Source organism: Arachis ipaensis, chromosome B03, assembly GCF_000816755.2.
Source record: "Arachis ipaensis cultivar K30076 chromosome B03, Araip1.1, whole genome shotgun sequence".
NCBI lineage: Eukaryota > Viridiplantae > Streptophyta > Magnoliopsida > Fabales > Fabaceae > Arachis > Arachis ipaensis.
The window spans coordinates 1957787-1970838 of NC_029787.2; the positions used below are offsets into that span (position 1 = coordinate 1957787).

The 13052-nt window shown below is 35.0% G+C and overlaps 1 protein-coding gene across 1 annotated transcript in view; it reads right to left on the reverse strand.

Moving 5' to 3' along the window:
• The window catches only part of LOC107632398 (callose synthase 10), a 31378-nt gene extending 18326 nt beyond the window's left edge, over window positions 1–13052 (reverse strand). The window contains exons 1-21 of the mRNA XM_021120117.1: window positions 12507–13052; window positions 11010–11107; window positions 10709–10872; window positions 9532–9655; window positions 9109–9219; window positions 8797–8922; window positions 8116–8205; window positions 7218–7315; window positions 6922–7135; window positions 5954–6040; window positions 5819–5872; window positions 5604–5696; window positions 5366–5468; window positions 5158–5281; window positions 3509–3698; window positions 3359–3411; window positions 3115–3175; window positions 2633–2714; window positions 1920–1969; window positions 828–914; window positions 246–331 (exon numbers count right to left, since the gene is read on the reverse strand). Coding sequence (XP_020975776.1) covers window positions 246–331; window positions 828–914; window positions 1920–1969; window positions 2633–2714; window positions 3115–3175; window positions 3359–3411; window positions 3509–3698; window positions 5158–5281; window positions 5366–5468; window positions 5604–5696; window positions 5819–5872; window positions 5954–6040; window positions 6922–7135; window positions 7218–7315; window positions 8116–8205; window positions 8797–8922; window positions 9109–9219; window positions 9532–9655; window positions 10709–10872; window positions 11010–11107; window positions 12507–12714 — 2303 coding nt within the window. The 5' untranslated portion in view covers window positions 12715–13052. The remainder of the gene's footprint in view (window positions 1–245; window positions 332–827; window positions 915–1919; window positions 1970–2632; window positions 2715–3114; window positions 3176–3358; window positions 3412–3508; window positions 3699–5157; window positions 5282–5365; window positions 5469–5603; window positions 5697–5818; window positions 5873–5953; window positions 6041–6921; window positions 7136–7217; window positions 7316–8115; window positions 8206–8796; window positions 8923–9108; window positions 9220–9531; window positions 9656–10708; window positions 10873–11009; window positions 11108–12506) is intronic.

The following is a 13052-nucleotide window of genomic DNA, read 5'->3' on the forward strand; positions in this document are numbered from 1 at the left end:
TACTCATTAGAGCACTGTTGTGATAACTGTAATTTAGTTGTGGATGTCCTATCCTAGCTGGCACTTCTCTAAAGCCAAGCTACTGCTCTCTTAAGCTAATCCCCAACACACTCTATATAAATAAATGTGTAGAGACTAGTATCAATGAAGATTACTACTAGATAAATATATAGACATCAGATCAATTAAAACATCAAATTTTAAACCTTATTACCAAAAAAAAGCTTGTAGGTAACATAATCAACCTTTTTGCTTGTGGAGAGGCCAAATTTTTTACAAATGCCCCAGGAAAACTCTCAAAACGCTTATGCAACATTTGAATTGAACGTATCTGCATCAAACCATAAGAAAAGGAACAATAATTAATAGTAAGATGAGACAGACAATTAAGAAAACAAAAGAAGCAAGGAGTAAATGTTCATTTGGGGAGAAAATTTGACATTGTTGAAAGAAGTTTGTCAAGAAAGGGAATGCATCAAGATTAGGATACCAATAGACCAGCAGCAATGACACCCATAATAGAGTTAATCAACTCGCACCCTTTCAAAACACATTCAATGGGAACTACTTATTACAAGAAAAGAACTAAAAACATTCTTTTGTCACTTGTTTTTTTTTTTTTTTTACTTTATTATAATCCTCTATGTCAGCTGAACTTCTATCAGCCTTTATCTGTTCAACGCTAAATAAGTCCTTACATATACATCTAGGAATAAGTAAACACAAACACCTTTTTACTGAATAAATATTACTAATCAATTTGGAAAAAAGGAAAAGAAACAATATCTAAATCCCAAAGTGTTACTTTGGAGCTCATACAGTTATACCTCACCAAGCCGAGCCCGTGCACCAATTACACCACCAACAATTGCTGACATGAGGGTGTACCAAATATGAATATCCATGAGATAAATCTGCAGACCACAGATAAAGCATGAATGAGCAAGGTAGTATTTTTCTTTTCTGTTTTCTGATAAAAAGGTAAGGTAGTACACTGCCCTCGTATCTAACTAAAGATAGACAGGACAACTCGGACCTTAGCACTGCCTTCCACAGCAAGTTACTGTTTTCTTGTAAATAAGCACAGATCAGTGCCAAACTCATTCATAATGAATATTACACATACACATTTCTGGAGCTTTCTCATTAAGTCTCTGAATTCTCTCTTATCACAAAACTCTATTATTCTAACGCGAAAAGTGAAAATGGAAAGTGTAAGATAAACAATTGGAGGAATAATCTTTGTCAAAGTATGCTAACATTCTTCAAAACCTTCATCTGTCTACCTTGGAATATGTAGACTACTGGAAAACATGAATACAAGTAGATGTACAACTATAAGGCAAACATCAAACATAAGAATAATAGATCTTATTGTTATGCTGAACCTCACCCAAAAGTTTCAATCGAAAAAGGGAAGGTAAAAGTTGAAAAGCAATAGATCTTGATGAAAGGATGACATGCTATAACACAACTTAATACTAGCTAAGCACCGTCTTATTCTATGCTAAATATCTAAGTGATGTACTAGTAGTATGGTACAACCAGCAAAAGCCCATTCTAATAAAACTCTAACACAATACCACTAATATCCTATCAAGTATTGTGGCGAATAAAAAATTAATGAGATAACCAAAATTTACGACAGACAGACCACACACATATTTTTTCTGCCACTTCCAGAGTTGATTTTCTATTCTTACCTGATCTATCCATTACTTAACTTTCAACTGCATATAATTTTGTGTGTGTCTGTGTACACACCCGCACTTTCATGTATTTTTTTTAATATTTCACAAAACTCCTAGGTAAGTTTACATAAATTCAACAAAAGGTCTATGGGAAACAAAACACAACATCACATGATTAACAAAGTCTACTTAGATTATTGAGAACAAAGTTAATTGAAGGAAACTCACAGCCACAACAGGAGCCCACAAGCTAACTATAGTCAACACATTGTTATTGTCTGCAAAATTCACATGCACAGATCAGTGACAAACACAACTATCTTATATTTATATGTAAAATATAAAAGAACAAAGAAAGACACTCATATCCAAATAAACACTTCATTAGCAAAATGTTACCTAAATGACCATTTATGGAAGTAATAATACAAATTATTTATGTAATGTCCAATTCCACCAATTTCTGTCTAATCTATAATGAGAACTGGCTTTCGACACCATGCCAGCGTTAATGTAATATAAAATGCATCTCTTCCATCTCATTGAAGCTACAACCACCCAAAAAAAAAACACTCATTTTCTATTGTTGCATTTGGTTGTTGAGACAAGACAAATGAAAAGACAAAGAGGCACCAAAATGTATTTGGAGCTGTACTCATGCATACAATACAAATTGTCCCAAGACACAAATTTCATGTATTTCCTGTCCATCGAAAAAAAAAAACGGAAGGAGATAGAGGGGACAAATAATTTGTCCCAGGACACAAATTTCATGTAATTCTTGTCCTTCTAAGTTTTCTATCTGTTACTGTATATGTATCCTGTCTCAAATATCAAATGCAGCCTATCAGAAGAAGAATTCTCTCATTTAAAAAAAAAAAAAGAATCCTTGAACGAGACTGTGATCCGTTGAAAATGTAAGAATAACAACAGGAACTCACTTTTTGAGATTAAATCATGCCAAGAGTAATCATTAATGCGAAGACGTCGAATGATCCTGGTAGGACTGACAAGGGGTCGAATCTGCAATATTAGATATATATTACAGCAAGTTTTATACTACAATAAGTTTTAGTAAATTGCAAACATAAAATCTCTCAACATTGCATCTGGTTTACTATATAATTCAAATGTACAAACATTATGGAAAAAAGATATTCTATTTAAGAAAGAGATGAATGCACAAAAGCATTGGGACCTCCTTGCATCTTTTTAAAAATAAAATAAGCGGACATACACAAACATCAATAGAAGTCTGGATTAGATTATTTTGTATTTAAAATGGGTTATAATAAAAATCTTTCTCACAGAGTCAATTGAAAAAGGGTTTTCCCTATACTTTTATCAAATTATAGTTAGTTTAGCTATCTGTTATCTGTCTTAAAAAAAATGATAAATAAATATATAAAACGTAATGACTTGCTTGTAGAAAGTATGCAAAGGTAAACTTGCAGCCAAATATCACCAGCCAGAAGATCACATATCTGCAGGGTAGGAAACAAACGACATGGTAAGTAAATATGAATATTAGAAGTATAACACAACCTTAATAAAAACATGTTGACAAGCACTTGGCAAAAGTGTAAAACACTCTTGCTAAAAGTATTAATGTTACAGAACCAGAGGTAACTGAAATTTTTTCATAACTAGTTCAGAATACAACCTACCTACAATAATCACTCATCTTCTCATAAAGACCACGCCCAACAAAGTATCTTTCCTGCATTAGTCATTGGAAAAGCCAAAACACCAGTCAGAACACAGAGAGAAGTACATTGAGGAAATTTACTTGTCAAACCTAACTAAAAATTACTCACTTGATAAATCCACTTAAAAAACTGAAAGAAGGACTGATCAGACATATCTGATAATGTGTGACAGGCTGGAAATTTGAGCAACAGTGCTAGGAATAGACGTAGACCAGCATAAACACCTAGTACAAGAATGTATATCCGGAAATAAAATGAATTGTCTGCGTTACGACTATTCCTTTCCTGCAAAACCTTCCTGCAATTGAATCATAATAATGGTCAGAAGTTTCACGATAAAGAAGGTTTGATGATGTGGCCCTACAATGCATTTACAGCAAACAAATTCTTGGCAGTAATGATGTCTTCCAATGTACCTAACAACCAAGGAAAAAATCACTAGAAAAGAGGCTTTAAACTTTCCTATTTATAACTGTCCAGAAGCTGATACTGTGTTTATCATTGATTACACACTGATATCCACAGTATCGCAAATATTTTGGATTGAAGTATTAGAAGTTCAACAACCATCAAGGATAAGGACACTGATGTTTCTAAATGTGAAGCGTCTCACACCACCCAAGCTAGCTTTTGCGGTTAAGTCCTATCAATTTTAAAGATGGTATCAAGGTCTATCCAATCCAATGTTGTTGGGTCAGCCACCCATAAATGTTCACGCTCCAGATGATCATTCTTGGCCGTCAGGAGGTGTATTACAAGTCCATTTTTTTGTATTGCAGTTGACCACTGATATTACTTGATTACTAATTCTATCATTATTCATCAACAATTTGGTCAGTATTTCAAATTGTTTTGGTGTCTTGAACGCTTAAGTTACAATAAGAGTGAAGTACTGGGGTGATTTGTGGACAATAAATACAGATCAAATGAGCCAAGGATACGGATGTAAATTCTAAACATTTTCATAAAATAGCAAATGGAGAAAGAGAAAAAGCTTTGTTAAGTAGTTAGAGGTCGGGGTTTGTTGTTGACGCCATGGAAATGGCTATATAGGCTGGACTAAGGTGAAGAGTAAAAGAATATCTTGTTTTTAAGTTTGACTTTGAGAAAGCTTATTCTAAGGTCAGTTGGAGACTTTTTAATAAAGTGATGCAAAGGAAAGGTTTTTGTTCTTGGGGGGTAAGTTGGATTACAGGATCTCATACAAGTTCTGTCTCAATTACTGTAACCAGAGCGCCAAAGTCATGGTTTTGTGGTGAAAGGAGCTTCAGACAAGGTTTGTCCGCTTTTTTGTGCACTTTAGTAGTGGACACTCTTAGTTGGAGTCTGAAGGATTAGTGAAGGTGTCAAAATGGGTTCTGAAGGGACTATGATATCCGATATACAATTTGTCAATGACACCATCTTGTTGTTGGAAAATGATAGCGCGTTTCAAATGCTCTCTCTATTTTTCGGATATGTCCAAGAGTGGTTTAGCTGGGATTAATACAACACGTCATGACCTTTCTGTTTTAGCATCTATGGCTTGGTGTCATATTTTGATAGTGGCCTCTTGTTTTGTTTGGTGGCAATCGTAGATCCATTTCCTTTTGGGATCATGTTGTTAAGAAGATTTCTTAACATCTACCAATTTGGAAAGGAGCCTATTTTTCTCTAGGTGGTCGTATCACTCATTCAAGCATGCCTCTCCGGTATTCCTCTATTTCTTATCATTGCTAATTAAATGAAAACGTCGCTAAAGGAAACATGAAACTCACAAGTAAAGATATGTTATGGCCGTGGAAGTCAAGCCACCCCAGAAAAACCTTATGATTAGCCTTGAGACAGCCATTCCCCTTGCGGTGCTGTATGCCCCAAATGTAAGCAACACATCCAGGATGCCTATTCATCATTATACATGTACTGAGAACTACATGCCATTCAAATGAGAAATAACTTCACAAGAACATAACACTAAAGGCTTACTCTTGACAAAATTCATAATTGCAAATGACGGCCCAATACTAAGTACTGTTTTAAGAGTATCCAGATCGAGATCTCCATCCTTGAAAGCAATTATTGTCAATGCCTGCATGCAATATGAGTTGGGAAAACATTATGTTTAGATAATTTGTTGGTAACCAGCATCTAAATGCCAGAGTAAATGAGTAACAATGACAGAAAGAATGAGATTTTATAGGAAAGGTTGACAGAAAATGGAAACCTGCAACATTAATGCCAAGAAGATCCAAAGCCGATGGAAACTTCGAAACAAGTGCAGAAACGTTCTATGCTCTACAAAACTGCTTTTGCCAGTCTGTTGATTACATGTTTAACGTACGAGCAACAGACTTAATCAGATAATCAATGTGATATAGAATACAAAAACATCCCAACCCATATAGTCATTCAAACTAGTCATAACTCATAAGCAATTACATCAATGTCTCCAAGCCAAACAATGTCCACAGGAACATACTCTACAAGATCATACTAACAAAAACTTTATAATATGTTGGTGTACACAAAATAATTTCTATAATATTCTTAAGTTAGTAAGCTGCTGATTCAGACCAAGGCTAAGTTAGTTGATGACAGCTGTATTAGCTGATCATTGTTCTGTCCAGGCTCAATGAAGCTGATGTATTTTGAACCAGATCTCTGTTGTTTCAAAAACACTTGCACTCATTAGATCTTGATAAGGCTTCCACAAACCACCATTATTACAAAAGCCAGCCACAAGACAAATCACAAGATATAAAAAATATATAAACAACTCACTATAAATGATGCATGACTACCACCAGCATAAATTAAAAAGAATAAACTATGACCATGGCAACACCCATAAATTTCCACACCATTAGTGAATAGAAAATTTTGATTAAAGATAAAATCTGACAGAAACTAAGTTTTATATATAAAGAATAGCTTTCCAATCTCATAAGTCATAACATATCCAGGGAAAGTCCTATATACATATACACTAGATAAATGCCAGACGTCTGATCCAATCCCATGAAACTTGCTTGCTAGAAAATGTCATTGCAATGCAAGCATTTTGCACCAACCAAATAATCCAAACAATAAGTTATGCTTCATCATATGTACCTTAATTAGAAGCTAATATTTAGCAACACATCCTAGTTATCCAAAATTGATGTGAGTTGGAGGATATTAATTTCAATAAGAAAGAAAAAGAAGTCAAATATAACATACTAAGGTAAGTAAGGTTATAAAATTATTCACCTTTATGCCAATTCAAAAGAGGGTGCAACCAGTGACTAAAAACAACAATAATGTGTAATTGCATACAATTAATTTATTGATTAGTTTTGGAAAACTGTTTAAAATAATTATTTAATTTTAAGAAAGCAACCCAAAAAAAAAACTCCATCCAAAAGCTGTCATGAAAGCATTTTGGTTGGAGTTATATGAAGCAATGGTCCCCAAAACAATAAAGGAGGAAGTACCAACCCTGAAAGCATGGAATCATATGCACAAGAAAAGATCAACTATAAAAAGTGGTTTTCTAAAATTTATTTGCAGTAAATAATTCTAGCAGAGGCAACGAAGTACCAAATTAAAGAGCCACATAAAGAGTCACCAAAAAAAAAAAGAGCCACATAAAGACTTACATGGTGGAATATATAGCAAAGGCACTCAGGGAGAAAGCGAACATTTGCTGCTTCACCCCAAATAAGAAAATAAAGGGAAACCAAAAAAAGTTTCCTATCCCTGTTAATTGCCTCTAAACTGCAGGAAACAGAAGATCCAATCAAGCAAAGTACAACAAAGAAAAGCTATTCAAATCATGAGCTATAGCAGATGTGATGACCTATTCCAAGCAAGTCGCATTCGCAAGTATCTGCACCATCGAATATAATTATCTAGTACCTTCAAGAAGACTTCATTTATCGCTTTCTCATCTATTTTCTGTACATCCCACCAAACCAAGAACAGATAAGTAGAAATATAAATAAATATAATAAATCAAATACCAATGCACAACAAGAAATTGCCATACAACATACACCAATGGGCCATAACCATGTGCATGCACACTCTATAGTCTTCAAATGTAAGCATTAAAATATCTATTATAAACATACTTCAGACCTCACAATACAGGTACCATTCTTTCAACAGCATGGCAAATAGCACCAATCTTCAGTAAAATTCTCTAACGAATACAGAAGCGAAATATTAATAGTGGGAAAAATACAAATGCTTAAAGAGTAAGATGCCCTCTTGCACATATAAAACCACAGGCATATATGGAAAATATACAGTTCATCACATTTGTGTTTTGTAATTCAATAACCCACTTAAACACACCACTACAAACACAAACCACTTAACACAACACAACCTTCTCTTACCTAAGTTAAGCTTCTCTAAACCAAAAAAAATAAATACTTACAACTAGGTTATAAAGTTATATTTCTTCAAATTTCATCAAAACATTAATACAGTTGAATGAACTTATGCTCAAGAATATGGTCAATGATGAAAAATCCAGTTAAGATTATATAACGGTAAAAACTAATACAAACCTATCCTTAGAAAACTAGCTCCTTAACCACCAATAGAAACATAACATGTGCATCTTGTTAGCAATTTCATGTAGAAGTACTAAACCAACATTGAAGAAAAGCTAAAAGTATGGTAGCTAATGTGCATCAAAATATTGTGATTACAGCTAAGAATGGTAAGCAGCTCAAGAGAGTACTTACTGGATCAGTTCCGGTAGGCATGCCAAGTCGACATTGTGCATTTGCTATCATTAACACAACATTTTCACGCTGGTTCCTTACATTGTCTTTCTGTATATGTGACAATTATCATCAGTACATAAGAACATTTTTGGCCAAACAAAAATATCACACTCCAAGCTATTGCATAATTCAAAGTTAATCTTGTTCAGTCATCACTATAAGAAACTTGCAGCAAAATCCAATTTGCCAAGTCTAACATCTGTATATGACACGTTAACTATACAACCAGCAGAAAGGATGCAAAGAGAATTAAATACCGGGATATCAGATAGAGATATCTCTCTAAATAGAATAACGAACCCCATGATGGACCAGGTAGGTGCAAGACATCAAAACTTATCCCAAACAACCTGCTTATCTGAAAGCCATCCTGTCTTCCATAAAAAATACAACTTTTGCTCCAACTGAATCACACCAACATTGGCTAAAAGTCCCTCTATTGTTACTTATTCTAGTAAATGTTTATTAACATAATGCTAATTATTGGGAATCAATTTTGTAATCAATATATGTGTTACACTTTCATCATACGTATAGAGAGAGAGAGAGACTCCAGATCGAACCTATATAATGTGTCAATTACAACATTACGAACCACAATACACGGCAACAGAAGAGGAAATTGAATACATTACAAACCTGGAAACCAAAAACATACTCCAAAAGATCAAACATGTCTGCATCCCTCTGTCCAGATACTTTAAATCCAGAAGGAAGTCTAGGAAACTGCTCAGTATATCTAATTGAAGATATTGCACCTTTAACCTGATATTCAAAGCCAAACAAAACCTTACCAGTTATTGAAAAACTATCAAGCACAGGCTACAAATTTGAGAAAAATATATTACAGAATCATGCAAACAATAAGATGCAGGACAGCGGAAAAAATTCACCATAAAGGATTCTACCATTAGCAATAGTACCATAAGCCTTATGAAGATTTCACCTTACCTCTGGGAAGATTCTGATAGGATTGGTTAATGACGGTGCTTCCAAAGGAACAATATTATATGGCGTCAGCTCTCCAGTTAACGTCGTACTCGAAGATTTTATTTTTCTCAACTAAAAAACATTAAGGATTACAAAAGTTAAGCAGCATATTTAAAAATATTCTTATAAGACATTTGCAGAAATAGAATGCAAAGCAGCCAGATGAGAACTGGGACTCAAAAAATTTCCTTATCTCATGATTAACTGTTATCCCAAAAATAAAAGGAAAAATAGTAGCATATAATTATGAAAGTGAAATACCACTAGATTAATAATAAAAAATATAAGAAATTGGTAAAACAATTTGTTACAACAGAGAAATTATTATTTGGAAAAAAAAATTATCAAGTTAACATTCCTATTTTTTAAACACAAAAGCAGTACCTCCTCCTTAATGAGGCCTCCAACTCCACCGGGATCAGCATCGTCACTAAGTGATTCCATGACATCCACCAAGGCACGAAGTGTGGCAACAACCTTTTTCATTTCTGATGCCCTTAGCCTCAACCTAGAACAATAGAAAACAATTCACATGTGTAACCAGCAGATCACAGAGTAATCAAGATAAAGTGAACTTATTGTTTTAATAAAGAAAATGGGGCAAGTAATTGAGATGGCCCTTTTGCGTGCTTTACAAATTCAGCATCTTTCTAAGTCTCAGTAACAAGTATCGCATGGCCTCCATGCTATTCATAGAAGTCTTTTCTTGTTATTATGATTTGAGGAGAGAGAACAAGAGAGAGTGAAAGGAATGCAAGTATGTAACTGAATCTGTTATGGAGATTTAATTGAGAATAGTATGTTGTGCTTTATATACAATAGAATTGTAGCGTGTTGAGAAAGCTAGTCTAAGAGGGAATACTGTCTTTCTGTTTTATTAGTTATGACAGTTGTGAGGTAATTACAGCAGTCCTATCCTAGCTGGCTGGCCCAGTATTGTCTAAACTGTTCCGCTACTCTCATCGGCTCACTATATCACTTGCTAATCAAATTATCCAAAAAACAAACAACAAACAAAAAAGGAGAAAGGCTGTTCCAACATCAATTTCACTCACTCGGTTCACTCCCTTGTAAATCATGTGGAACATTAACATATTTAGGGAAATCAAATGGACAGCTTTGCAGCCATTTCAGTGGGTTCCACATTGTTTCTAGATGAAATCCTATCAGCTTGAGCAACAAATCAGGCAAGCGAGTGTTTCTAGACGTTAAATAGGCAACTGTAAAACGCTGTGGTTGATTCTTGGTGAATTAGTACACAGGATTCTTAGCTAAGTATTCCTCAGATTAGGAATTAACTGCTCCATTATACCATTTTGTACATAGCTAAAGATAAGTATTTCTAGAGAGTTTAGTTACACACAATGGTGATCAAAATTATAAATGATCCTTCACACCCTAGCCTCCCAGCACCCCATTCTGACACCAACCTTTAAGACACAGTTAAAATAACAAATTTTAGGCACAGAAAAAACAGTAATTTGTGTTCTCAGTGACAAAACAAGTAGTGGCCTAAACTACCACAAATCTGATTAGCAACAAAATTATATGTTAGGCATACTCATCCAGTGTAGAACTAAAAGTTCCCGATTCTTGTAATCTCTGCTCTTCCCGTTGGATGTCATCCACTCTATGTCGTTGCTTGTAGCGCTGATAGAACTCCCATAAGTTCTCAATGTCACGATTGCGGTCAATCCTGGCCCCATCCTTTTTAGCAAGTTTTTGCTAATAAATGTGGCAAATGAAAATAAAAAAATGAGCAGATAAGAACTACAGAATCACTTGAAAGGAACAAAAGAAAACAAGGAAAAAGAAACAAACAAAAGGTTTCCTGTTACACAACCATGATTTGCTACTAATACCTTAATAACAGACATTAAACCAGTCTTGAACTGAAGAACTCCCCTGCCATCACTGCTGGGATCAAGATTCTGAGCCATGGTATAAGCCTGCTCACACACTGAAGCCAAAAAAAAGAAGGGTGTCAGTTCTAGTAATTCTACCTTCAAAAGTAAATTTACTTTGTAATGTCCAACAAAAGTAATGTCCAAACATAATCATTTTCTTGAACTTACTTTTGACGTACTCAAAACAAAAATAACTTGATTCTTTTAAAAGTAATTATTTCAACTTACCCTAAAACAAGATTTTACCATTTTTTTTCTACAAGGCACCATAACAAAATGAGCTCTAATCAACCAGACAATTTATATTTGTATCATATATGATATTAAACAATAAACACAATATACACGACACTAAGCAATAACCACTAGAAACAAAGCAATGATTAGCTAGTACGAGAATACATAAAAGCCACATAACTAACAAGTTCTTAATTCCAACACACTCCTTTTAACCTATCCACCTTGCACAATTCCCTTATTTGTCACTTCTTCTCCCTCAATGACCTTTATTGGAAGTTCCATTTTATTCGAAACTTCAGTGATAGAGAGGTCAATGAATTAGAGTCCCTCTGTCCTTTTGCTTAATCATGTTCACCTATTCAAGTGTCCCTTATACTAGGATATGGAATCTTGACTGCTCTGATTTTCTTTTCTTGTAAATCTTGTTTCTAGTCCAGTAGTCCTTGACTTCCTCTTCTAACCCAGATATGTCTTTCTTGGCTAAAACTTCTTCTGAAATCTGAACCACCCTCTATGTTCAAAAATTTTGTTTGATCAGTCCTCCTTGATAGTATTAGCATTAATAATATGCTCTAGAAGCAGAAGCCTTCATGAATTTGCATTGTCCCATGGTGAGATCTCTTTGGAGTAGGCCTTTTGACATCAATGGATAATCATGGATTTGCCTTATTGACTTCTGTCAACTTTCTACCCTAAATTCAAAGGTCTTGGAATGCACAAAGAAGCAAGGATTTTACATTTTGTATTTGGTTGGAAGGAAAATCTGGGGTTCTTAACAAATCCTTTTCAACTATTAATTACATTTTACATAGGATACCTTTTTCTTACCACCTTTTGGTGCTCAGCACATGATCCAATTAAGGTGTTCCTTTACCTAACATTCAAAGGGATTGCAATCGTCTTTACTGATCCTGACCGTTATTTATTATTCGTATATTTTTCATCTCTGTGAGGATGACTCGTCCTCTTCTACCAAGCTTCATCCTAAACTAGCATCAGTCTAAGCTTCATCCTAGCTTTTATCCATCAAACTAAGCTCAATTTCCAAAACAAAACGCATGGCAACACAAATTTCACAAGGCTTTCTTCATCACTCAAACAAACCTATCTATCCAGATCTCGTATACATTTCCGTAAACAACATCCACTGCACAATCAAACACTAGATAAAAATAAACAAACAAATATAAAGCAAGCACCGTGTGCACTTACAGATCCTGGCGACGTTAGGATCCTCGGCTTGAATCTCATCGGCAGCTTGGAGGATAAGGTCAATGTTCGTGGTCTGAGCAAGCGACGGCGGAACCGCACCGGCGATGCCGCTAGCGGTTCTGCCGTGTCCAGGTCCAGCATTTCGCAGCTGCTCCCTGGTGAGCGTCGCTCGAACCAGCCTCTCCCAGTTCTCGCTAACCCTAGCCATGGTTGGCGGTTACGCCTTTTTCTTCGAGACTCTCCTTTTTCCACCGAGCTCAGTAAGGAACTCAGTTCTCACTCTGTAACTAACACGATTTGAAAGAGAAAGGGGGTTTAGATGAGAATAATTGAAATGGAAGAAAATGTTGGGGGTTTTGTTTATTGTTTTTGTGTAGCTTAACGAGTAAGGGTTGCGTTGTGTTTTGATTTTGCAAGAAAACGCGGATCAATGGAAAATGGGGCAAATGGCGACGTAATTGGACAATGAAAAAGAAAAGAAAAAAGTGTCGCTTTTTTTCTTCTGTTTGTTCTGTTTTCCTTTTTCAATGGGGTCTTCCTTTTCCT